At 50.5% G+C, this 26,538-nt stretch overlaps 1 protein-coding gene across 6 annotated transcripts in view; it reads left to right on the top strand.

Moving 5' to 3' along the window:
• SPTAN1 (spectrin alpha, non-erythrocytic 1) overlaps positions 1-26,538 on the top strand; it is a 724,155-nt gene that overhangs the window by 137,240 nt on the left and 560,377 nt on the right. For all 6 annotated transcript variants that reach the window (XM_085614072.1, XM_085614071.1, XM_085614070.1 and 3 more), the window contains exons 7-8: positions 11,167-11,311; positions 11,947-12,101. In XM_085614072.1, the coding sequence (XP_085470198.1) occupies positions 11,167-11,311; positions 11,947-12,101 (300 nt within the window). The remainder of the gene's footprint in view (positions 1-11,166; positions 11,312-11,946; positions 12,102-26,538) is intronic.

Genomic DNA, 26,538 nt, shown 5'->3' with positions numbered 1-26,538 from the left:
AACCATCACCACAGACAGGTGGGTCAGGGACATTATCCAACACGGTTACTGTCTCGAATTAACGTCCACTCCACCCAACATACCGCCAAAGCACCGTCCTATGTCCGTAGAGCACTTAGCATTATTGCAGCAGGAAGTGCTAAGTATGCTGCAAAAAGGTGCAATAGAGGTCGTGCCCGTCAACCAGCAGGGGACAGGGGTGTACTCTCTGTACTTCTTAATCCCAAAAAAGGACGGGTCACTCAGACCTATACTAGACCTGAGACCCCTCAACCGATACATTCTCTCAGAGCATTTCCATATGCTCACCCTACAGCAGGTTCTCCCGCTGCTCAGTCAGGGAGACTTCCTAGCCACACTGGACCTAAAAGATGCGTATTTCCACATACCCATACACCCTTCACACAGAAAATATCTCGGGTTCACTATTCAAGGCCATCACTATCAGTTCAAGGTTCTCCCCTTCGGAGTCACAACAGCACCCAGGGTCTTTACCAAGTGCCTAGCGACTGTGGCGGCACATCTACGGAGACAACACATTCACGTCTTCCCTTACCTGGACGACTGGCTTGTTCAGGCAAAGTCAGCCCAGCAATGTGCCAGCCACATGTCCCTCACCATTCACCTTCTTCACAGTCTGGGATTCTCACTAAATTACCCAAAATCACATCTCCAACCCGCACACGTACAACAGTACCTGGGCGCGACCATAGACACTCTGGCGGCCACAGCTCAGCCGAATTTAGTGAGGATCAACAGCATGCAACTGCTGATCGCAAAGTTCAAACCTCAACACTCCCTTCCAGCGCGAGTGTTCATGCAGTTGATAGGCATGATGGCCTCCTGCATCTTCATAGTCCCGCATGCAAGACTACATATGCGCCCGCTTCAGGAGTGCTTGGCACGTCAATGGAATCAGGCTCATGGGCAATTAAAAGACCTAGTGTTGGTGAGCGGTCGGGCATACAACTCTCTGCATTGGTGGAATCCACAAAACCTTTGCAAGGGCCGACCGTTCCAAGAGCCTGTTCCACAGATAATACTGACAGCGGACGCCTCTCTCCAGGGTTGGAGAGCTCATGTACTCACTTACACAGTGCAGGGACTATGGACGACACAACAAAGGAAGATGCACATCAACGTTCTGGAACTGATGGCAATCTTCCTAGCCATGAAGGCATTCAAAGTACACTTGTGCAACAAAGTCGTGTTGATCCGGACGGACAACATGACTGCCATGTACTACATACAGAAGCAGGGAGGAACACACTCTCCACAGTTGTCTCATCTGGCTCAGAGCATGTGGAAGTGGGCCATTCAGAGGAACATATTCCTCATGGCGGAACACCTTCCCGGCAAGGACAACCAGATGGCGGATCTGCTCAGCAGACACAGCCACCAGATGCACGAGTGGGAGCTACATCCGTCAGTACTCAAACTGTACTTCCAACAGTGGGGTCATCCAGAGATGGACCTATTCGCCACAAACGAAAACGCAAAATGCCAAAACTTTGCCGCCAGGTTCCCACATCCGCAGTCACAGGGCAATGCGATATGGATGAACTGGTCCGGCAGATTTGCGTACGCTTTTCCCCCAGCGCCATTGATACCGCTAGTGGCACGCAAACTGCGACAACACTCACTGACACTCATCCTAGTTGCTCCCACATGGGCGCGCCAACCATGGTACACCACCTTTCTAGAACTTTCCGTGGTGCCGCATCAAAGGCTGCGGATCAAACCTGCACTTTTAACTCAGAACCATGGCGAAATTCAGCACCCAGATCCGCAACAGCTGAACCTGGCAATCTGGCTCCTGAAGTCCTAGAGTTTGGCTACCTAAACCTGCCACCTGACTGTATGGATATCATCAAGAAGGCCAGAAGACCCACTACCAGAGCTTGCTATGCGGCTAAATGGAAGAGGTTTGTCATTTACTGCAACAACAATGACATTAACCCGCTAGACGCATCCATTCAAAACATCATCTGTTACCTCTTACACTTATACCGATGCAATCTGGCATACAATTCAATATGTGTCCATTTAACCGCGATAGCAGCCTATCTCCAGAACAGGCAGCACCTCTCTTTATTCAGAGTGCCTGCCATCAAAGCTTTCTTGGAGGGACTTAAACGAGTAATTCCTCCAAGCCACCCACCGGCTCCAATGTGGAACCTCAACTTGGTCCTCACACGCCTGATGGGTCCACCCTTCGAACCTCTGCACTCATGCGAGATTAAATTCCTCACCTGGAAAGTAGCTTTCCTAGTAGCAATCACTTCTTTAAGGAGAGTTAGTGAACTCCAGGCACTAACCGTTCAAGAACCATTCATACAGGTTCACGCCAACAGGGTCGTACTACGTACCAACCCCAAATTCATGCCCAAAGTGATATCGCAGTTCCACATGAATCAAACTATTGAACTGCCTGCTTTCTTTCCAAGTCCACAAAATGTCGCAGAGAGAATGCTCCATACACTAGATGTAAATAGGGCCCTCATGTACTATATAGACAGAACTAAGGACTTTAGGGAAACAAAACAACTTTTCGTTGCCTTTTCTCCACAACACAAGGGCAACGCCATTTCCAAAGCAGGGATAGCCAGATGGATCGTTAAATGTATTCAAATTTGCTATCAAAAAGCTAAACGCACATTAACGATTCCCCCACGAGCCCACTCAACACGAAAGTTAGGGGCGTCCATGGCTTTCCTGGGAAACATTCCTTTACAGGAAATCTGTAGAGCAGCCACATGGTCCACTATACATACATTTACCAAACACTACTGCGTAGATGTACACTCAAAACAGCAGGCAGCTGTAGGACAGGCTGTTCTCAAAACTCTTTTTCAGACTGCTGCAGCTGGCACGGGTAGCCGCCGCTAATAGGAGGGTCTGCTATGTATTCTATGGACAGATATGAATTCAGCAGCCCACATGCCTCGAACTGAATATGCTACTTACCAGTATGCATCTGTTCTTGGCATGTAGGGCTGCTGACATTCATATCGCCCACCCTCCTCCCCGGCGCCTGTAGCAGCTGCAGCTCTCAGAATTACTGTATAGCATGGTCATCACTTACTGTATCTACTCCATCACTGCCACAATGGCGAAAAACAATCTAAGGATGGAGAGGATGCCCATGCGCACTGTGGTCCAGGGGAGGAGTCACCTATCTCGTGATACTTCGAAGACTCTTCCAGGACAACAACGTGCAAACATCCGGACCCAACACTAGGCGGCGATCTATGCATAGATATGAATGTCAGCAGCCCTACATGCCAAGAACAGATGCATACTGGTAAGTAGCCTATTCAATACTGTTCCCAAATAGGTACAGTTTGTACAGAGTCCACAGTCCCCAGAGGTTTGGCAGAGGCTAAAGTTAGATATAACCTTACTCTCTAAAGTAGTAGCTTGGTCGAACAGTAAGGTAGTTATCAGAGGACGGTGTAAAGCATTTGTTGCACACACTCAGTCAACAAATGGTCTCACACACTCAAGAACTGAACTCTGGGCCAATGGTTTATATATAAAAAATATATGGTTGTTTTATTTTAGAACCAACAATAGGTATTAAAAAATATACTTTCTCAGAATGAGATGATTTAGATAAATACTTTTGCAATATGCAAGTGGCTTTTGTAGAAAGTAACAGGTTGCAATAGGCAACACAATTTTAAACACAATAATGCATTGAGTTAAATGGAAGTTTTAAGTTATTTGCAATAGACTACTTTCAAAATTACTTTTGTAATTCCAGGACTGGATCCTAGATTCAGTCCTGGGTCAGTTCTTAGGCACAAGTGATAAAAGTCGACTTAGTTACTGTGATTAGTTTTAGACAATATTTTGCTATTTTAAAAGTTGACACTTAAAAGAAATGTCAGTCAATGATTCCCTATGGAAGAAAATTCAAGTTGCAGGTATTGTATGTTCTCGTTACTTTTTTTATTCCAGTACTGTGTGCTTAGACTCAGTAATGGGACCTCTATCTAAAACAGGTAAGTAATTACGTTTTCACAGTTAGCGCGATTTTTAGAGAATATTTAAAGTATGCAAAAATCGACACTTAGATGAAATTTCACAGAAAAACAGTCACTGGTTTCCTATGGAAGAAAATTGGGTTACTGGTAAGTACGGTTGTGAATATTTTTCTGGGTCAGTGCTGGTCACCAAGATCCAGCCCTGGGATCTCTCCTAAAAGCAGGTGAGTATTTTCGTGTTCGAGGCATATGAGCTGCAGATTACACACTTGTGCATAGATCGCCATCTGGGATTGGGCCCGGATGTTTTCAGTTTGTTTTTCCTCTTGGAAAGTCTTTGGAATTCACGAGGTCGGTGCCGAAGACAATCGCCTATCTCGTGACCAAAGACTTCTTCCGAAGACGACAACAACCTGCAATCATCCGAGCCCAACACCAGATGGTGATCTTATCCTTAGTGTGTGGCTCTGCAGCTCTACATGCCAAGAACAGATGCATACTGGTAAGTCTGGTAAGTAGCATATTCCTTATTGGCACCGACGGTAGGTTGGCTCGAGCTGCCGGAAGGCTTGCTTGGCTTCTTTACCGGGCCCGAAGGTGCGGTGTTGGAAGCAGTGTCCTTGGTCTTTCCCAGGCCCGGAGGCGAAGGCGTGACCGGAGCCTTTTTCGGTGCTGGGAGGGAGGGGGGGGGGGGGGTGGAGATCAGTACTCACGACCCTCTGCGCCTGGGTGATGTCCTCCACATCTAAGTCGTCTGCTTCGGAAGCGCTGACGAGGCCCTCGTCTGTGTAATGCTGTTCTGGAGCGTCGATGCCGTCTCCGAAGATGTCGTCCGGAATAGTCGTCGAGGAGTGCGCCATGGTTCTTCTGGCTCTTCGGTCCCGAATAGTCTTTTTGGACCGGAAGGACTTGCACGCTGGACAGTCTCGAGCCTCGTGTTCAGGGGAGATCGGTGTGGGGAAATTTGGACCCACATCGAGGGCACTTTTTAAATGGAGTCCTTTCCATTAGCCAGGACCGGAGCTTGGAGAGGCCCGAAGGCCGCCGTCGACGACTGGAACCGAAGGTCTGTGCCGATGAGAAGGCGCGTCGAGTGGGGAGATCGCGATCGAAACAATACCGCGATTTGGGGTGAGGATTGCGCGTCTATCGTCTAACTGGAAGCTGTTCGGAACCGGAGCGCGAAGATTACATCCGAGCCCGATGGCAGAAAAAAACAATCCGAGGATGGAGCCGAAGCCCATGTGCAATACGATCCAAAGGAGGAGTCACCGACCTCGTGACTTCCAAAGACTTTCCAAGAGGAAAAACAAACTGCAAACATCCGGGCCCAACACCAGATGGCGATCTATGCAAAGGTGTGTAGATCTGCAGCTCTACATGCCAAGAACAGATGCATACTGGTAAGTAGCATATTCCTTTCGTTACTCGGCTGATTATTGGTTAATATTTTAAGTTTTTGAAACTCCACACTTAGAAGAAAGTTTAGAAGAAACAAGTCAATGTTACCCTATGGAGAAAATCGAGTTATCGGCTTTTGGGTAAGTAATCGGGGGGGGGGGGGGTGGGGGGTGGCCTCCCAGGGTTAGGTAGGTACAGTTACACCCTCAGCGGCGCAGGGGCAGAGTGAGTTAGGCCCAATGTTATCCTATGGGAGGCAGGGGGGCCTTGGTTGGTGGCTGCTGACTGGGCCACGCGGCTGTGGGAGCTGGGCTCCTGGTCACTTGCTCAGGGAAAATGGGGGAGTAGATAGGTGCAGAGGTTACACTGCCAGGGCCACTTGGGCGGCTTGGTGCAGGGTACTTTTGAGCCTTCGGGCGCTCAATTGATTTCAATGGGAAAGCTCCGGGTTGGAAAAAGGCTGCAAGCTCTAGGACGACGATTCTTCAGGTGCCACCACCACTTCGAGAGGTAAGTTGGGTAGTTGGAGGATAGATAGGTACCCAGGATTTGGGCACAGGGGGCCGCAGGGCGCCAGGTGCAGGGGTGCCTTTTGGTGTCGGGAAATCTTACCCTCTGTTCGCGGTTGGGGGGGGGGGGTCCCTGGTTCTGAGGCTGCAGGCGTCGTCTGGAGCGTCGAGGGAAGTTCTTGGGTGCCGGACTCTGGGTCAGTCGCTGGGGGGTCATCCTCGTGGTCTTTGTTCACTCTGGCACAGGCCAGGCTTGGCGGGTGCAGAGTGTTCAGGGTTCGCGGTTCCTGTGCTGATGCCAGGGATTGGATGCTGATTTTGAGCAGTGCCTCTGCTCATGGGAGTCCCAGGTGCTTAGAGCCAAAAGGCAGCCAGGTCCTCCTGGGTTGGTGAGGTTGCTAGCCACGAGGTGCCGGATTGTAGCAGGAGGAGGGTCGACAGGCCGGTAGGGCTGGGGCCAAAGCAGTTGGTGTCTTCCTCTTCTTAGCAGCTGCACGGCAAGTCTTCTTTCTACTTGCTCTTCTTTGTATTTTGTACTTTGTATTTTGTAATTTGGAATCTGGGGAAGGAAGGTTCAGGGTGTCCCTAAATACTAGATTTAGGGGCGTTACAGGTAGGTGAAGGGCAGGGACCAATGGGTCCCTGTCCTGGGTGGGTACACCCCCTATTCTGCCACTCTCCTGTGGTAGGGGGGCAGTAGCGTAGTCCTGATTGGGTAGGGCCTACCATCTTCAAGATGGCGAGCGCCCAGAGATGTGCTTCACCTCGCCTCCTCCACCTGAGAGGTGGGGTTGGCAGGCTGGCACATCCCCTGTCCTTATTTGGGGTCTCCGGCCAGGTTTCCCGCCATAGTGGGGGTTGCAAGTGACCTGGGAAAGCTCACAGACGCGGCATGCCTTTGAAGCTTCCCCCTGCCCATCCTGGGGGAGGAGATCTTGCACCTCGCCCAGGATGTGCATTGTTGCCGGCCCAGGAGAGCAGCGGCTCTCCTACCCAGGGGTCCAGCAACATGTCTGCTGTGTGGCAGCTTAGACAGCCTCCCAGACCAGACGTGGATTGTAGTTTAGGTTTCAGGGGGCATCTCTAAGATGCCGTCTGTGGTGCTTGCTTCATTGAATCCCACACTGGCATCAGTGCGGGTTTAATGTGCTGAGAAATTTGATACCAAACTTCAGTCTTCAGTGTTGCCATTATGGTGCTGTGGAGTTTGTGTTTGACGAGCTCTCAGCACCATGTACTCTTAAATGGCAGCACTGCACTTAACAGTGCCCAGGAATGGGCCTGGGTACTGTAGGGGCACAGGGCTCATGCTCCTGTGCCTACACCACTGGCATAGGGTACCCAGCTAGAGGGGTGACTGATGTATGCCAGGGCAGGGTAGGTGGTGGGCATGGCACACAGGGATGTGTGCCCTGTCGACTCTTTGTTTTGTCTTGTACCCAGATACTCAGCCTGCAAGGGCACTGTGTGTGTGTTAGGGTACAGGGCCTCTAAGGGTGGCACAATGAGTGCTGCAGCCCTTTGAGGCCTTCCCTAGTCACAAGGCCCTGGGTACCTAGGGTACCATTTACAAGGGGCTGACATGTGGCCAGGGTTTGCCAATTTGGGTTTAAGGTTTTTAGGGAAGGAACATAGGCCCTGGGCACCTGATTGGCAGGAGTCCAGGGCACACTTAAAGTACATTCAGCAATTCAGCAAAAAGTGGGGGCATACCATGCAAGAAAGATGGCACTTTCTCACACCCTGCTCACTGGAAATATCTTCGGTTTGTAGTGGACGGTCCGCATTACCAGTTCAAGGTTCTCCAAATCGGAATCACCACAGCACCCAGTCTTCACAAAATGTCTGGTAGTGGTAGCAGCCCACTTAGGAAGACAACAAATTCATGTCTTCCCATATTTGGACGACTGGCTCATAAAGGCCAAGTCACATACCCAGTGTGTAAATAACACACACGCCACAATCAAAATACTTCCTGACTTGGGGTTTACCATAAACCTCACAAAGTCTCCCCTCCAACCGTCCCACATGCAACAATATCTAGGTGCCACAATAAACACATCAAAAAGCCTTGCATATCCCAGTCCAGCCTGGATAGCAAGCATGCAAGCCCTTATAACAAGATTCCAGTCACAACATTCACTTCCAGCTCGAGTGTTCATGCAGCTCATAGGGATGATGGCCTCTTGCATATTCAGAGTGCCTCATGCAAGACTTCAGATGCGCCTCTTACAAGAATGCTGAAAAAGTCAGTGGAACCAAGCTCAATGTCAGCTGACAGATCTGGTGTTGGTGGACGACCACACGCATCGCTCTCTGCAATGGTGGAACACCCAAACGCTTTCGAACGGGAGACCGTTCATAGAGCCCGTTCCACAGATTGTGCTAACAGCAGACGCATCACTCACCGGCTGGGGAGCTAATCTACTTTATCATACCATACAGGGCACATGGATACCTCCGCAAAGGCTACTCCACATCAACCATTTGGAGTTACAAGCAATCTTTCTGGCATTAAAGTCATACCAGAAACCGATATCATGCAAAGCTGTCTTAGTCCCCTCAGATAATATGACCGCAGTGTGCGATTTACAAAAACAGGGTGGAAGCACTCTCTGCAGCTCTCTCAACTAGCACCGAGCATATGGAGGTGAGCTATTCCTCAAAACATATTCCTTTTAGCCCAACATCTCTCAGGAATTCAAAATCACATGGCAGATCTATTAAGTCGTCAAACATCACAGATTCACAAGTGGGAACTTCATTCACAAGTTCAACCGTTTTCCGTGCCACACATTGCAACACAAAATGCCCAAGCTTCGCCACCAGATATCCACACCCATTGTCCAAAGTAAATGCGATATGGACGAATTGGTCAGGCAGATTTGCGTACGCTTTTCCACCGCTCCCACTCATTCCATGAGTGGTGCGCAAGCTGCAACAGTCACTAACACTGATCCTAGTTGCTCCAACATGGGCCAGACAACCATGTTTCACAACATTGCTGGAACTTTCAGTAGTCCCGCACCAAAATCTACACCTCTCCCCACAGCTCTTAACACGGAACCATGGAGAGATCAGACACCCAGATCCAGCACAGCTCAACCTGGCGATCTGGCTCCTGAAGTCCTAGAGTGTGGTTATCTCAATCTTCCCCTGATTGCATGAACATTATCAAAGAGGCTAGGAGCCCCACTACTAGAGCCTGCTATGCAGCCAAGTGGAAAAGATTTGTCATATACTGTAACAACAACAACATCAATCCTCTAGATGCCTCCACTCAACACATCATATGTTACCTGCTGCATCTTCAAAGATGTAATCTAGAATATACATCAATTACATTACATCTCGCTGCCATAGCAGCTTACCTACACGACAGACAACATCTGTAATTGTTTAATGTGCCTGCTATTAAAGAATTTATGGAATGCCTCAAAAGAATAATTCCTCCCAGGGTACCACCCTCTCCAGTGTGGAATCTAAACATCGTCCTTACAAGATTAATGGGTCCTCCATTTGAACCTCTGCATAAATGTGAGCTACAATTTCGTACATGGAAAGTCGCTTTCCTTGTGGCCATTACTTAGTCAGCGAGCTACAGGCACTAACTATTCAAGACGGTAAGTGAACAGAGTATCGCACTCCTGGATACAATAAGTATTTATCAAGGTAAATTTGTAAGTGGTGCAATTGGGTGAATCCTCCTGAGTATGAGGATGTAGTAAGGTTTGACCGCACTCCTTAAGACGTAAAGAATGTCTCCCTTTTGCACTCGTGAGAAACTTAATAAAAGTTTGTGATCTTTCAATATGAATGTACAGATGTGTTGACACCCCGTTTCCTCATTTTCAGTTTGTTAGCCCCCGATGAAGGGCTCATAAGCCCGAAATGCATTGGGTAGTATGAACCTCGAATCACACCATGTAAAGATTCATTTACTTTGAAACCATGGAATATGATTCAAAAAATAACCATGAAGAATTAATGGATTTACGTTTATGATCTAATAAAGGATTAAAACATTGAAAGATCACTCACTTTTATTACGTTTCTCACGAGTGCTAAAGGGAGACATTCTTTACGTCTTAAGGAGTGCGGTCAAACTAACTATTCAAGAACCATTTTTACAACTCCATCATAACAAAGTGGTTCTCAGGACAAATTCCTTCCTAAAGTTATCTCTCCCTTCCATCTTAACCAATCTGAGTTTCCAGTGTTCTTCTCGCAACCACAAACAGTAGCAGAAATAGCTCTTCATACTCTAGACGTAAAAAGAGCACTCCTTTACTATATTGACAGAACAAAACCTTTTCGTAAAACAAAACTTTTTGTATACATCTCACCACCACATAAAGGCAATCCCATATCAAAGTCTGGGATTGCAAGGTGTTTTGTTCAAATGTATACAAATTTGCTATCACAAAGAAAAACGTACACTGTCTATTCCCCCTTAAGCCCACTCTACCTGCAAAATAGGGGCTTCAATGGCATTTTTAGGGAACATTCCCTTAGATGACATCTGCAAAGCAGCTACATGGTCTACACCGCACAGATTCACAAAACACTATTGTGTAGATGTGCTGGCAAAACAAGCTAGTGTGGGCCAGGCTGTACTCAAAACGCTATTTCAAACTACTGCAACAGATACTGGTGGTCGCCGCTAAGGAGGAGTACTGCTATGCAATCTATGCCCAGTGTGTGATCTGCAGCTCATTTGCCTCGAACGGAAAATGCTACTTACCAGTATGCATCTGTTCTTTGCATGTAGAGCTACAGATTCACACACGCCCACCCACCTCCCCAGCTACCTTTATCTGTTCCAGTATTCTTATTTAGATACATCATACATGGACATCTATTTCTCACAAAACTCCATTTCCCTTACTGACGAAAAAACTATCTGACGATGGAGTCGATGCCCATGCGCACTATTGTCCAAAGGAGGAGTCCCCTATCTTGTGACTTCCAAAGACTTCTTCCAAGACAACAACAAAGTGCAAACGTCCGGGCCCAACAACAGATGGCGATCTATGCACAGTGTGTGAATCTCCAGCTCTAAATGCCATGAACAGATGCATACTGGTAAGTAGCATTTTCCTTTCTTGGTGCATTTGGAAAAAAAATTATTTTGCCCAATAGAAATGTGTTGCTGGATTCTACACATAGGCCGCGATATGCCACTGGTTGAGTATCCCAAAAATTCCTTGATGGGCAACCAATACATAGTAACTTCTGACACAAGCTGCTGCTCTCTTCCTCTGCAGGGATGTGGACGAGACTATCGGCTGGATAAAGGAGAAGGAGCAGCTCATGGCGTCTGATGACTTTGGTCGCGACCTGGCCAGCGTTCAGGCTCTACTGCGAAAACATGAAGGCTTGGAGAGGGACCTGGCTGCGCTGGAGGACAAGGTATTGTAGGGTGCCTTCAAGCTATGATGAGTGCATGATGTGAGTAAACTAATTGTAAAGATCTGCTGAGGATTAGTCTGGAGCTTCTTCAGAGGACACTTCTGGGCTTTGTGCCCTAAGACTGATCACTGGGTTTCAGGAGTGTCAGAGGCAGGAGATGAGGAATCAATGTTTCAGGGTTTCTTGAGGAGAAATCTGTGCTTATGAGTTGTGGGACAGGAACAGGTGAGATGTGGTACAGTGCGACTGCAGGGTCTAGGTTATTGGGTGTAGTACTGGAACTGTAAGTGTGGCAGGGGGGACATGGGATGGAGTGTGGTATAAGTAGTGGTAAAGTTGTGTGTACATGCATAACTCATGTCTTCCACATAGGTAGTTGTGTATCTCCTTGCACTGGAGCTGCATTGTGTGTCTTGACACACAATGTCTTGACAGCATCTCGGACGTCCTGGAGATTGTGCATAAGGCCAGTGGAGAGGTGTTGCAAGTAAATCATCGGTGGAGTCCACACACCAGTGTTTGATAACGGGCTGTCTAAAGTAATTGTTTGTTGTGGTGTTCTTGCATATCCAACAACAGAAAGCCCCTCAATGTTCCCAAAATTTCATGAAGCGTAACATGCTTTCATTGTTTAGGTGAAAGCGCTCTGCTCAGAGTCTGACCGCCTGCAACAGTCTCACCCACAAAACGCACCCCAGATCCAGGTGAAGCGAGAGGAGCTGATAGCCAACTGGGATCAGATCCGCACCCTAGCAGCTGAGCGCCACGCCCGGCTCAACGACTCCTACAGGTGAGGTCATGGAAGTGGGCACGGGTTAGTAATTCCACCAGTTGAAGATTGCATGCTTTTGCCAACCCTTTGTGCATGAGAGGTGAGTTAGTGTGGTGCCTGGTGCAGGGACGTCTGAGTGAAGAGGCTTGCGCCATCCCTGCTGCAAGGACTTGTGTGGGCACTACAGGAGGCTTGCACCATCCTTGGTGCAGGGACGTGTGCGAGTGAGGAGGCTTGGGCGATCTCCTGCACAAGGACTTGTGTGGGCACTAGAAGAGACTTGCACCATCCTTGATGCAGGGACTTGTGTGGGCACTAGAAGAGACTTGCACCATCCTTGGTGCAGGGACGTGTGCGAGTGAGGAGGCTTGGGCTATCTCCTGCACAAGGACTTGTGTGGGCACTAGAAGAGACTTGCACCATCCTTGATGCAGGGACTTGTGTGGGTACTAGAAGAGACTTGCACCATCCTTGATGCAGGGACTTGTGTGGGCACTAGAAGAGACTTGCACCATCCTTGATGCAGGGACTTGTGTGGGTACTAGAAGAGACTTGCACCATCCTTGATGCAGGGACTTGTGTGGGCACTAGAAGAGACTTGCACCATCCTTGATGCAGGGACTTGTGTGGGCACTAGAAGAGACTTGCACCATCCTTGATGCAGGGACATGTGTGGGCACTAGAAGAGACTTGCACCATCCTTGATGTAGGGACTTGTGTGGGCACTAGAAGAGACTTGCACCATCCTTGATGCAGGGACTTGTGTGGGCACCAGACGAGCTTGCGCTCTCCTTGGTGCAGGGACTCGTGTGGATGACCATGAAAAGCCTACCCTTGGTTTTTTTCCCGCTACTTCTAAAGAGGATTGATGCGTGCTATGTAAGATGCGTTTACTCACACAACTTGCACCATTCCTGCCAGAGGGCATGGGGAAAGGTTGTGCTTTCTTCACTCTATTTCACTTCTCTGTGTGTTGGGGTATGAGTGTGCAATCAGTGACCCTTACAGATTGTCAGTGACCGGAAACTCTAGGATTATGCAGACACCGAGAGATTAAAATGCAATGCCCTTAAGTTTACACAGCTTATGCAAAAGCACTGGCACATCTTGCCTGAGCTGCTGTCCTCGTATCAGCTGATAGTGTGTAGATCTGTAAAATCAGGGCACTTCGTATCACTCATCAAATCCAGAAGATTGTAGGTCCACTGTTTTATCAGGGAAAAGATGTATTGCCACGTGCAGGCTTCATTTGTACTCCAGGGAACTCGAACTGTACCCATCTTCTGCCAAATCAAGACTAGTGGCAGGTCATTTCAGGCTTCAGCTGCATCTTTTTAGGTCTCGGGACCATCCGGTCGGCAGACCGGAAGTCCGGAGATTTAATGACTTGGGAGAAGAGGGGCTTGAACCCGCCCCTCTTCTGCCCTGTTCTCCATTGGCTGGCCTCGTAAATGCTGGCCAGCCATTGGAGAAGAGGTCCCGTCACTCCAATCATGCCCCGTCCTTTTCGGATCGGGGGGCGTGTTTTTTAAAGAAAGTCTCATTCTCTCCTCCAGCCAATGGCTGGAGGAGAGAAAAGACAAACACGCCCCCGAATCCGAATCCGCCACTGCCTTTGTCCGAGGCATTTCTTCTTGACCTCGGAGAAAGGCAGTGGTGTGCTCGTCCGCTCCCCCTGCGTCCGGCTGCTGCTCTGGTCTCCTCACCTCTCCTCACCCTGTCCTCGGAGCGGCGCTGGTTCTATGGCGCGCTTGGCACGGGCCGCGCCCTTATTTATTGGGGAAAGCAAACCTCGGTGTTTAAAAAGCGTCCGTGTCAATAGCTGCCGGGTCTCGCGAGCACCCTCCGCTCAACAGGCCTCTGTGCAGGGGCATAGAGGCTCGGCTCAACGCGAGCTGCGTGGGTCGACAGACGGCCACAGACCGGAGGAAACTACCAGCCCAGGCCGCCCTGCACGGGGAAAGCAAACCTCGGTGTTTAAAAAGCGTCCGTGTCAATAGCTGCCAGGTCTCGCGAGCACCCTCCGCTCAACAGGCCTCTGTGCAGGGGCATAGAGGCTCGGCTCAACGCGAGCTGCGTGGGTCGACAGACTGCCACAGACCGGAGGAAACTACCAGCCCAGGCAGCCCTGCACGATAGACTTTCTTGTATCTGTTTGAGAAGACACCCTGTGGGCAGACACTGTAGTCCGGGAAACCAAAACTGTGAGGCCCAGGCAGGCGCGAAGTTATGATAGGCTGCGTCACGAGGAGCAGAGCCAATGACAGTCGCCATATGCTCCGCCTGCGTGTATTCATTATTTCCACAAACACTACCCCCACAAAAAGTCCCAAGAAGGAAGACGTGTTAGTTAAGCTCGTTTACTTAATTGTTCGCTAATCGACTGTAATTTGAGATAGCTTAAAGAGTTAAAGCACGTGCTGCGGAGACCTTTTGTTTATCCCGTGTCTACACCAGCATCGGTGGTTAATGCACCGACAGGAGAAATGTATGTGACTGAAATCTGTGGTCAAAGATGTGTATTTTATGTAAAGGTAACTCTGGATTGGTGCGTTTGTAGTGATCCGGGTGTAACCTGGCGGTCCCGGTTATATTATTGTAAATTAGTAGCGAGTTCTGCACGCCCTGTAAACAGTGGTATCTAACCTATAGGGCACACAATGTAATCCAAGAACATAATACCTTACTCTGTCGTTTTTTAGTCAAAGGTTGATAAAAAGACTCCACTAAGTAATAATAAACATGTATGAAGCAAGAACAGATCTGGTTGTGTTCCGTCCTATGTAAGGAGTCACTGGTCGTGTAATTCATGCACACATATCTGACATTCCTGTACAGCACATGCAGCCCCACATATGGCACAGCCACAAGGAGCTTATAAATGTCTTTTAGCACCGTACGAAGCGACAGACAAGTTTAACTTCATTCCCCATGGTGTGTTTTAGCTGACACGAAGGTGTAAATCGTTTTGGAGCCCATGTGTCACTCGACTGTTGCTCCCAGCGTGGGCACAGCACGAACAAGTGACGTCTGGTTGTCCCTGGAGGAGCCACGAGTTAGTCATCTTTTACGTCACTGTATTGCGCTAGTGTCTACAGACCGCTATCTCCGCAGCAGGCGCATCGTTCTCGGAGCTGTAGTGAGCCCTGGAAATGAAGACAACAAGCATTTACAATGCAATGGTCTCGGCACTGGTAAAGTTAGAGCTATTGGCATTGCTCATGACATTATTTTTGTTTATGTTTTTGTTTTTAAAACATTTAAAGAAACGGCATTGTCATGAGCAATGCCAATAGCTCTAACTTTAACAATGCCGAGACCGTTGCATTGTAAATGCTTGTTTAACTCTTAACTTTCGTTAATGAAAACTAGTGTTCGAGGCATGTGTGCTGCAGATACACATGCTTTGCATACTCCTGCCATCTAGTGTTGGGTCTGGATGTTTGCAAGTTGTTTTTCTTAGAAGTATGTTTGAGGCATATGAGCTGCAGAGCCACACACTGAGGATAAGATCGCCATCTGGTGTTGGGCTCGGATGATTGCAGGTTGTTGTTGTCTTCGGAAGAAGTCTTTGGTCACGAGATTGGTGACTCCTTCCCTGGACAACAGTGCGCATGGGCATCCACTCAATCCTCAGATTGTTTTTTTCCGCCATTGGGTTCGGATGAACTTTTTTCCGCTCCAGCAGAAAACTTATATTAATCACTACAACTCTCAAAATTTGAAAACTCGACGTCGAAATCCGTATCGGACCGACTCCGGACGCGGCTGATGAAAAGGACACCTTTTAAAAAATGCCCCCAATGTGGAGCAAAGTTCCCTCATAGCGATCACCACGAGGTCTGTAATTTGTGCCTTTCACCTGACCACAACGAATCCAGCTGTCCAGCCTGCGCCGCATTCCGTTCGAAGAAAACTATCCGGGACCGAAGAGCTCGACGCCATATCATGGCCAAGCCGGTTCCGGAACCAGAAGACATCTTTGCACAGGATGTCCCTGACGATGACTCCGAAGATCTCCAGATCGTGTCCGAGGCCGACGATTCTGATCCGGGGCAGCCTGTGAGTACCAGCCCCCCCTACCCCAAACCACCCAAAAAGACATTGGTCAAGACTCTGCCAGCTGGGCCCAGTCGCGATCCAAAAACCTCTTCAGAAGCCCCGCCCTCGGGCCCGGCTCCGAAGAAAAGAAAGCCTGCAGGTGGCTCGGGCTCGAGCAAACCTCATATCATTGTGCCTATAATACCTTCGGCACCGAAGCAGGCTCCGAGACCGAAATCTCCATCGGCCCCGAAACGTCACTCGGCGCCGACATCTCCACCGGCACCGAAACGTCACTCGGCGCCGACATCTCCACCGGCACCGAAACGTTCTTCGGCGCCGAGGTCTCCGCCGACACCAAAAGGCTCGTCTGCACCGAAATGTCCTTCGGCACCGAAAAATCCACCGGAACCGAAAAGTTCTTCGGCATCAAAAACATCCTCGGTGCCAAAACAAGTCCATAAAGAACAAAAATCTAAATCAAAAACAAAAAAAGTCGGCGCCAAAGCCGCCTTCGGACAGTGAGGAACTCTTTCGGCTTGATCCAAAGCAAAAACCTAGACGACTGGTTACTAAGAGCAAACACATACAATCTTTGCAAAGAACACATACAGAGAGTCCTAGAGACATTGGTCCAACTCAGGTTCTCAATACACTGGGAAAAATCGTCACTAGAGCCAGAAAAAGTAAAGATATTCTTAGGGGCAGAAATCAACACAATACTAGGAAAGGTATTTCCAAGGACAAAGAACATTACCGAAACTGAAGGAGACACATCTATACCACAAGGGGCAAGCTCTGACAGTGAGGACAGTGGACAAAATGCTAGTGATGATGACTTCATGCATTCATCTAGTCCCAAACATTCGGCTACACATCAATCACTCAATCATGGAATTTATATCACGCACTACTCACCCGGAAGGGTCTCAAGGCGCTTGGGGAAGGGGGTTTGCTACTTCTCGAACAGCCAGGTCTTGAGCTGTTTCCTGAAGGCCAGGTGGTCCTGGGTCAGCCGCAGGTGGACGGGTAGGGAGTTCCAAGTCTTAGCCGCCAGGTAGGAGAAGGATCTTCCTCCGGCGGTGGCTCTCTGGATGCGAGGGACGACGGCGAGGGCGAGGTTCGCGGAACGTAGCTGGCGGGTGGGCGTGTAGAAGGTGAGGCGGTCATTGAGGTACCCTGGGCCCAGGTCGTGGAGGGATTTGTGTGCGTGGGTGAGGAGTCTGAATGTGATCCTCTTGTTGACAGGGAGCCAGTGCAGGTCTCTCGTGGCACGAGATGTGGCTGCGTCGGGGGACGTCCAGGATAAGACGGGCGGAGGCGTTCTGGATACGCTGAAGTCTTTTCTGAAGCTTGGCTGTTGTACCGGCGTAGAGGGTGTTTTCGTAGTCTAGTCTGCTGGTGACGAGAGCCTGGGTGACCGTCTTCCTGGTCTCGGTCGGGATCCATCGGAAGATCTTCCGGAGCATGCGGAGGTTGTGGAAGCAAGCTGAGGAGACGGCGTTGACTTGTCTGGCCATCGAAAGGGAGGAGTCCAGGATGACGCCTAAGTTGCGTGCGTGGTCCGTTGGTTTGGGTGCGGTGCCTAGTGCCGGAGGCCACCAGGAGTTGTCCCATGCGGAGGGCGATGGTCCCAGGATGAGGACTTCTGTCTTGTCCGTGTTCAATTTCAGGCGGCTGATGTTCATCCATTCAGCGACGTCTGTCATCCCTTCGTGTAGGCTGGCTTTGGCGGTGTCGGGGTCTCTGGAGAGGGAGAGAATCAGCTGGGTGTCATCGGCGTAGGAAATGATGTTGAGGTTGTGTTGGCGTGCGATGGCAGCGAGGGGTTTCATGTAGATGTTGAAGAGAGTGGGGCTGAGCGACGATCCTTGCGGGACGCCGCGGATGACTTCGGTGGCCTCGGAGCGGAACGGAGGGAGGCGTACTCTGTGTTCTGCCGGAGAGGTATGAGATGATCCATTTCAGAGCCTTCCCTTGGATGCCGGTGTCGTTGAGGCGTTGGACTAGTGTGCGGTGGCAGACAGTGTCAAATGCTGCGGAGAGGTCTAGGAGGATGAGTGCCGCTGTTTCACCGTTGTCGAGCAGGGCTCGGATGTCGTCGGTGGCTGCGATGAGGGCGGTCTCGGTGCTGTGGTTGGCTCTGAATCCAGACTGCGATGGGTCGAGGGATCCGTTCGTCTCGAGGAAGGCTGCCAGTTGCTTGTTGACGACCTTCTCGATGACTTTGGCAGGGAAAGGAAGGAGCGAGATGGGGCGGAAGTTCTTGAGGTCGGTCGGGTCCGCTGTTGGTTTCTTCAGCAGAGCGCTGAGCTCCGCGTGCTTCCAGCTCTCTGGGAAGGTGGCTGTGTTGAAGGAGGTGTTGATGATGTCTCGGAGGTGGGGTGCGATGGTAGAGGCACCCTTGTTGAAGACATGATGGGGGCACGGGTCGGTCGGAGATCCGGAGTGGATGGTGTTCATCATGCGTGACGTGTCTTCGGGGGTCACCTCGGTCCATGTCTGGAGGGTGGCGGCGGGGTGCGTAGGTTCGACCGATGGGTGCGGGGGTGGAATGCCGAAGCTGTTGTGGATGTCGGCTATCTTGCGGTGGAAGTACGAGGCGAGGGAGTCGCAGAGGTCCTGTGAGGGAGTGATGTCGTTGTTGCCGGTGCTGGGGTTGGAGAACTCCTTGACGATGAAGAGCTTGCTGTCATGGGCGTTCTTGTCTAGTCCATGAGACCATTTCAGGAATGGATTCAACAGCAATGGTCACAGGCAATGGAGAGTTGGGAGGATCTAGTGGTTGTCACTCAAACAGTTCATCAAGAGATGGCATAGTGGAACAGAAAGAACCTAGCACAGGGGAGACTTCTGAACACAATCAACTCCAACAGCGACCATTACAACAGATGCATTCCAGCTAGGGTGGGGAGCGCACATGAACAACCTCAAAGTAAGGGGGCTGTGGACACAACAGAATGCGATAACACATCAACTTCCTGGAGTTAAAGACAGTGTTCCTAGCCTTAATAGCCTTTCAGAGAGAGCTTTATGGGAAGAGGGTGTTAATCCAAACAGACAATACAACTACCATGTTTTTCATCAACAAACGAGGAGGAACACAATAACACTATCAACCCTAGCACAAGAACTATGGAGATGGGCCATCCCAAGGAAAATAGACTTACTAGCAATGCATCTTCCAGGAAAGGACATTGTAGTAGTAGACGGGCTGAGCAGGCAGGCATCAGCATTCCACGAATGGGAAATAAATCCGAAATCCTAAAGATATTCAAAAAATGGGGAACTCCGCAAATCGACCTATTTGCAACACCCCAGAATGCAAAATGCCAACACTTGGCATCCAGGCAACTGTGCAAACAGTCCCTAAGGAATGTGCAATGGATAGACTGGTCAGGGACATTTGCTTACGCTTTTTCCCGGACTTGCTATGTTAAAGTTAAAAGAAATGTATGTTCGATGCATATGAGCTGCAGATTATACACTTTTGCATAGATCGCCATCTGGTGTTGGGCCCGGATGTTTGCAGTTTGTTTTTCTTCTTGGACGGTCTTTGGAAGTCACGAGTTCGGTGACTCCTCCTTTGGTCCGTACTGCGCATGGGCTTCGGCTCCATCCTCAGATTGTTTTTTTTCCGCCATCGGGCTCGGATGTGATACTTCGTGCTCCGGCTTCGAACCTTTCCAGTTCGACCTTCGACGGAAAATCCTCGTCCATCGAGATTCTTAACACCAAAATCATCTTCATCTCTCTCGGCGGCACGTCTCGATTCCAGACATCGGCACCGGCCTTCGGGCCCCCCTCGACTCCGGTCTCGGCCGATGGAAAGGACTCCCTTCAAAAAGTGCCCAAAATGTGGGTCTAAATTTCCCCACACCGACCTGCATCAGGTGTGTAACCTCTGCCTCTCTCCCGAACACGAGGACCGAGACTGCCCCGCCTGCAAGTCTTTTCGATCGAAAAAGACCATCCGGGATCGAAGAGCTCGACACACCATGGCGCACTCATCGACTTCGGCTCCACCCAACATCTTTGGAGACGACACCGTAGCTTCGGGGCAGCAGCACACCGAGCAGGAGGAAGAACTCGTCCGCGCTTCCGAGGCAGACGACTCCGACCTGGAGGAGATCACACCGGCGCAGAGGGTCGTGAGTACTCTGCCCCCTCCCACTCCCGTACCCACACCGAAAGAGACTCCGGTTACACCTTCGCCTCCGGGCCTAGGGAAAACCAAACATACAGCTTCTATCACCCCACCTTCGGGCCCATTGTCGAAGCATCATAAGTCTCCCGGCGGCTCGGGCTCGAGCCAGCCTACTCCTGGTGCTGAAAAACACCGTTCGGCACCGAAGAAAACCACACCCAGTTCGGCTCCGAAGCCATCGGGCTCGAAGCCTGCACTCTCGGTACCGACAAAGCATAAGCATAAGCCCCTCGGCACCGACGCTCCGGCGCCGAAGCCTGCCTCGGCACCGAAGAAATCGGAGACCCCGAAAAAGCATGGCATGGAGAAACCATCGAAGCCCTCGGCTCCGAAAACATCGGCACCGACAGACGATTCGGTGCCAGGAGAACTATTTACACCTGATCCTTATCAAAAAACTTTAACAAAGGATCCAAAGACTGGTCATTTAACTTCGTCTTCCAAAAAAAGACATTTAAACAAGCCAGATCCTCCTCCACCGCCAAAACGGAAGGACTCTGCCACATCTCCCTTCAGAGTACTCTCCCCACCACCTCCTCCACCTCCCATATCTTCGCCACCTTTGCCTCACCGCTCTCCAACCCCATCTCCAGACCCTGATTATGGAGATCCAGATTATGATCCGGCAGACGCCCCAATAGACCCCACACCTCCAGGGACACCAGACCCATGGGAGGATTACCACTACCCCGATGTACCAGATATGCCTCAGGATGACATTTATCCATCCAGGCCATCTCCTCCAGAGGACTCCCTGGGGTTCCACCACTTAATACAGCGGGCGGCACACTACCATGGGGTAGAATTACACAGCGAGCCAGTTGAGGACGATTTCCTACTGGACACTTTTGACATACAAGATAAGGCCACAGAAATATTGCCCATGCTAAAAGGAGTAACCAAACATGCTGCAGAGGTGTTCAAGGACCCAGTCAGAGCTAGGGTATTAAACCCAAGGATAGAGAAGAAATATAAAGCAGCCCCCACAGATCCTGCATATATTAAAGGACCTGCTCCCTTGGACTCATTAGTGGTATCCACAGCTAGGAAGCGGTCTAACTCTCAATCATCAGGGGAAGCTCCCCCACCAGATAAGGAGTCAAAGCTCTTAGATGCGTCTGGTAAACGCACTGCCTCGCAAGCTGCAAATATGTGGCGCATCGCCAACACGCAAGCACTGCTTGCACGTTATGACAGAGCACATTACGATGAGCTGGAGGCTATCATGCAACACCTCCCAGACAAACAAACACAGGGCTCATGAGCTAATACAGGAGGGAAAGCTCATTACCAACACCTCAATTAAATGTGCCCTCGACGCAGCAGACACAGCTTCTAGAGCTATAAACACCAGTGTTTTGCTTCGTCGTCATGCCTGGCTCAGAATCTCAGGGTTTAAGCCAGAAGTCCAGGCATCTATATTAAATCACCCCTTTGACCAACAACACCTATTTGGTGCAAAGGTGGACGAAGCATTGGAGAAAATGAAAAAGGACACGGATACAGCGAAGTCTATGGGGGCATTACAATCCCATACCCCTAGACGTTCATTTTGTCGTTCCTCCTTTCGGGGCACAGGCAGAGGTTACTCTGCCGATAGCGCCTCTACTTCCTACAAGTCCCCTCCTCAGAATACCTTCTCAAAGGGCTATCAAAGAGGTGGATATAGAGGAAACAATAATAAGGGCAGGGGCAAAACCAACAACACCTGTTCTGCCACACCACCCGCCCAATGACTTTCCCCCGCTCCCCCCAGACCATTCCACTCCAGTCGGGGGCAGACTACGGCATTTTCTTCACACCTGGGAGACCATAACATCAGACAAATGGGTGACACAAATTGTTCAGTCAGGCTACTGTCTCGAACTAACATCTACCCCACACAATATTCCACCCAGGCACCGTACAATGTCACAAGAACACACCACACTGCTCAAACAGGAGGTGATCTCCCTCCTGCAAAAACAAGCTATAGAGCAGGTCCCCATCAATCAGCAAAATTTAGGGGTCTACTCTCTGTATTTTCTAATACCAAAAAAGACGGGACCCTGCGGCCCATTCTGGACCACCGGCCTCTAAATGCATACATACATTCGGACCATTTCCACATGGTCACCCTCCAACAAGTTCTCCCACTCCTCTGTCAGGGAGACTTTCTCACTACACTGGACTTGAAAGACTCATACTTTCATATTCCAATACACCCTTCTCACAGGAAGTACCTCAGGTTTGTGGTGGACGGTCAGCATTACCAATTCAGGGTTCTCCCCTTCGGGGCACAACCGCACCACGGGTGTTTACCAAATGCCTAGCGGTAGTAGCAGCACACCTCAGAAGACAAGACATTCACGTCTTCCCTTACTTGGACGACTGGCTGATAAAAGCCGCGTCCTACGACCAGTGTGTGCAACATACAAACAGCACCATCCAACTGCTCCACTAGCTAGGCTTCACGGTGAACCATCAAAAGTCCCACCTCATACCATCTCACACAAAGCAATATCTCGGGGCCACTATAGACACCTCCAAAGCTATAGCCTATCCCAATTCAGCCAGGATCGCAAGCATACAAACCTTGCGCCAAACATTCATTCTTCAGCACTCTCTTCCAGCAAGAGTGTTTATGAAGCTAATAGGGATGATGGCATCTTGCATCTTTATAGTGCCCCATGCAAGACTCCACATGCGTCCACTCCAAGAGTACCTAGCACGGCAGTGGAACCAGGCCCAGGGACAGCTAACGGATCTGGTGTTGGTGGACGGCCGCACCCATCACTCTCTGCAGTGGTGGAACACCACAAACCTTTCCAAAGGGCGGCCGTTCCTGGACCCGGTTCCTCAGGTGATTCTCACAACGGACGCATCGCTCTCCGGCTGGGGAGCGTACCTTCTACACCTCGCAGTGCAAGGTCTGTGGACGCCACAGCAAAAGTTTTGCAGCGTGAATCTTTCTGGATTCACTATGCTGTGCATTATTCCGCGATCTTGTGGTTGGGTCCGGATTCGTAGTCTTTTCTTTGTTTTTTTTTTTTTTTTTTTGTAGCCCAGGTGGGCGTCGACGTCCACCATTTGGTGCACCTCCCGTGACGTCGTCATGCTTCCTGCGGAAGTCCCACCTTTGGGGCGCCATCTTCAGATTCTTTTTTCCGCCGTTGGGTCTGGATCGACATCGGGAAGCTCCAGAAATTCACTCGGAGGAAGAAGGAAGAAAAGCGAGTTTCATCGATAGAATCAAGAGAAGACATCAGAGATTGAACAGATTTCATCAGGAGCGCTAAGAAAGAGGACCAGCGAGCCTTTTTCTTCAACAGCCCTGGAGAATGCACGCTCAGAGACCCTGAGCGAAATGGACAAGACGCCATTCAAGTTCTGCCCAAACTGCCACCACAAGTTCGCGCAGAGAGACCAGCATCCGGTCTGCAACCTCTGCCTACCGGTCGATCACCAGAGTATCGACTGCAACGCCTGCTCAGCCTTCGCGCCGAAGACACTCAGGGTGAGAGAGCGGCAGAGAAGGGCCAACGCCAACATGGACGGCAAGGGGAAGCCCCCGACGCTCTACGCTCTGGGCCTCTCCTCAGACGACGAGGACAACGTCGCCGAGACAGCCGAAAACTTCACGGTCGTAGAGACCGACAAGAAAAAAGAAGACGAGGTAAGAGAATCGTCGAGCGCAAAACAAAAAGTACCTCGACAACACGAGGGTGACTCGAGAAAAACTGAGTCAAAGTCCACGAAGGGAGCCCCGGCGCCGAAAGCTTCGACGTCCAAGGGGGGAACTTCAGGCAAAAGGCCCAGCGGATCCTTACAAAAGGACTCCCAGGTGCAGAAAGACGCCGAAGGGCAAGGGTCGTCGAAATCATCCCATGAAACGGGCCGATCGACGCAGAAAGAACGTTCGACGTCGACGCAAGTTTCATCGAAAAGACCCGCGGTCGACGCCGAAAGCATCTCCGAAATGGAGAAAAAGAAGAGGCGGCTCGAGGCAGAAATGGAGAACATCCTTCAAAGGAAGAAGGAGTTCGACGCCAGGATGAAGGAATTCAAGATTCCAACAGTTTCATCGGCGGACGTCGTCGAGGTCGAAGAGGAGTTCGACGCCGAAGGGCTGACAAGGGATCTCGAAGAAGAGGAGGAGCCCTATTATGAGGAAGAAGCCGAGGAAGAAGACCAACAGTCGTTCTTCGAATCGGCGGCATCTACCAGCAACGACGTCGAATGGCACGATCTCGACACCGAAAACCCGGAGGAGCCCGTGGACACGTACCCCTCGAGGCCTTCGCCACCCGACGACATCGGGGTATACAATATGGTGGTGAAGAGCGCAGCACTGGCCTTCGGCGTCAAACTCGACGAGGAGAGGCCGAAAGCCGATTTTCTCGTCGAAACACTGCTCCCCATCCAGACTAGGAGTCAGTTCCTCCCCATGCTACAAAGCGTGATGAACCAGGGGAGAGAAGCCTTCAAGGAGCCTGCCACCTGCCGGTCGATCACACCCAGGACAGAGAAGAAATATAAGCACTCCTCCCTGGACCCACCTTACATCAAGGGTAGCGTCACAGCAGACTCCATCATAGCCTCCACGGCCAGGAGAAGGGCCAACGTTCCAGCAACTTCGGGGCCACCTCCGGATAAAGAGAGCAGGAGGATCGACCTCACAGGCAGAAAGGTCGAGAGGAACGCCGCAATGCACTGGCGCATGGCGAATTCGAATGCACTCCTCAATAGACACCAATACCAACACTGGGATGAGATGGGGGAGCTTGTAAAGCACCTCCCCGAAGAATACCGCCAGAGAGCCTCTCACCTGGTGGATGAAGGAAAGAACATCGCCAACTCCTGTATAAAGACGGCGTTGGATGGGGCAGAGACTTCAGCAAGACTCATGGCCATAGGGGTCACAGAGAGGAGGCATGCATGGCTAAGAATCTCGGGATTCAAACCGGAAGTGCAGAACAACATCCTTGGCACCCCCTTCAACGGAGAGACACTGTTCGGAGCAACGGTGGACGAAAAGCTCACCCAGCTCAAGAAGGAAAACGAGACAGCGAGGTCCATGGGGGCCCTACAGCTGAGGGGAATGAGACGAGGTAATCCCTCGAGGAGACCCTACGGTAGGGGTACAAGCCAACAAGGGACATCGCACCAGGCGTTCCAACAAGGTCAGCAGGGCGAAGGTCACGGTCACGGTCAAGGTCAGCAGAAGCAAAGCTGGCAATATCAACCTCGGGGCCAGTCCTTTCGCGGGAGAGGGAACGGACGTGGCCAAAGGAGGAGAGGGGGCGATCAGCCCTCCTCGAAGTGACTCAGCACGCAAGAAGACGCCTACCCTCGTCAAGTCCCCAAGGGTGAGGCGCAGAAAAGTGTCATCAGGGGGAAGAGAAGATTCAAGAGCCTACGAGCATACGTCACCAGTAGGCGGAAGGCTGAGGTTCTACCTTCAGGAGTGGCGGCGCATAACCACAGACAAGTGGATACGGAACATCGTGCAGTACGGATACTGCGTAGACTTGGAGAAAAGACCTCCAAACAGGAAACCGAAAGGAAGACCGAGATCTGCCCAAGAACTGGCAATACTCAGAGAGGAAACGCGGAAACTCCTACAAAAGGGAGCCATAGAGGCAGTGCCGTTCGGGGAACGCAACAAAGGGGTCTACTCAAACTACTTCGTGGTTCCGAAGGTAGACGGAGACCTCAGGCCCATACTGGACCTCCGTTACCTAAACAAGTTCATAAGAACGCAAAGGTTCAAAATGACTTCACTGCAGGAGGTACTGCCACAGATAAGAGAAGGGGAATTCATGGTCACCGTGGACCTCAAGGATGCCTACCTTCACATCCCAATAAACAGAAGGCACAAGGGCCTTCTAAGATTCAACATCGAACAGGAACACTACCAGTTCACAACCCTGGCCTTCGGATTAAAATCAGCGCCAAGGGTCTTTACAAAATGCCTGTCGGCGGTAGCGGCACACCTACGAAAGCAGGGCATACACGTATACCCATACTTGGACGACTGGCTGGTCAAGGCAAACTCACGCGAGAAGTGCGAGAGGCACGCAAAACGCGTAACGGACACCCTCACAAATCTGGGATTTTCCATCCACTGGGGAAAATCATCGCTGGAACCGGAACAGGTAAAGATTTTCCTGGGGGCACAGATCAACTCCCTCAACAGTACAGTAGTGCCCAGCGACAGGAGGACAG

The sequence above is a fragment of the Triturus cristatus genome, chromosome 1_2 (genome assembly GCF_964204655.1).
Source record: "Triturus cristatus chromosome 1_2, aTriCri1.1, whole genome shotgun sequence".
Taxonomy (NCBI): Eukaryota; Metazoa; Chordata; class Amphibia; order Caudata; family Salamandridae; genus Triturus; species Triturus cristatus.
This window is presented reverse-complemented; position numbering and strand designations above follow the sequence as displayed.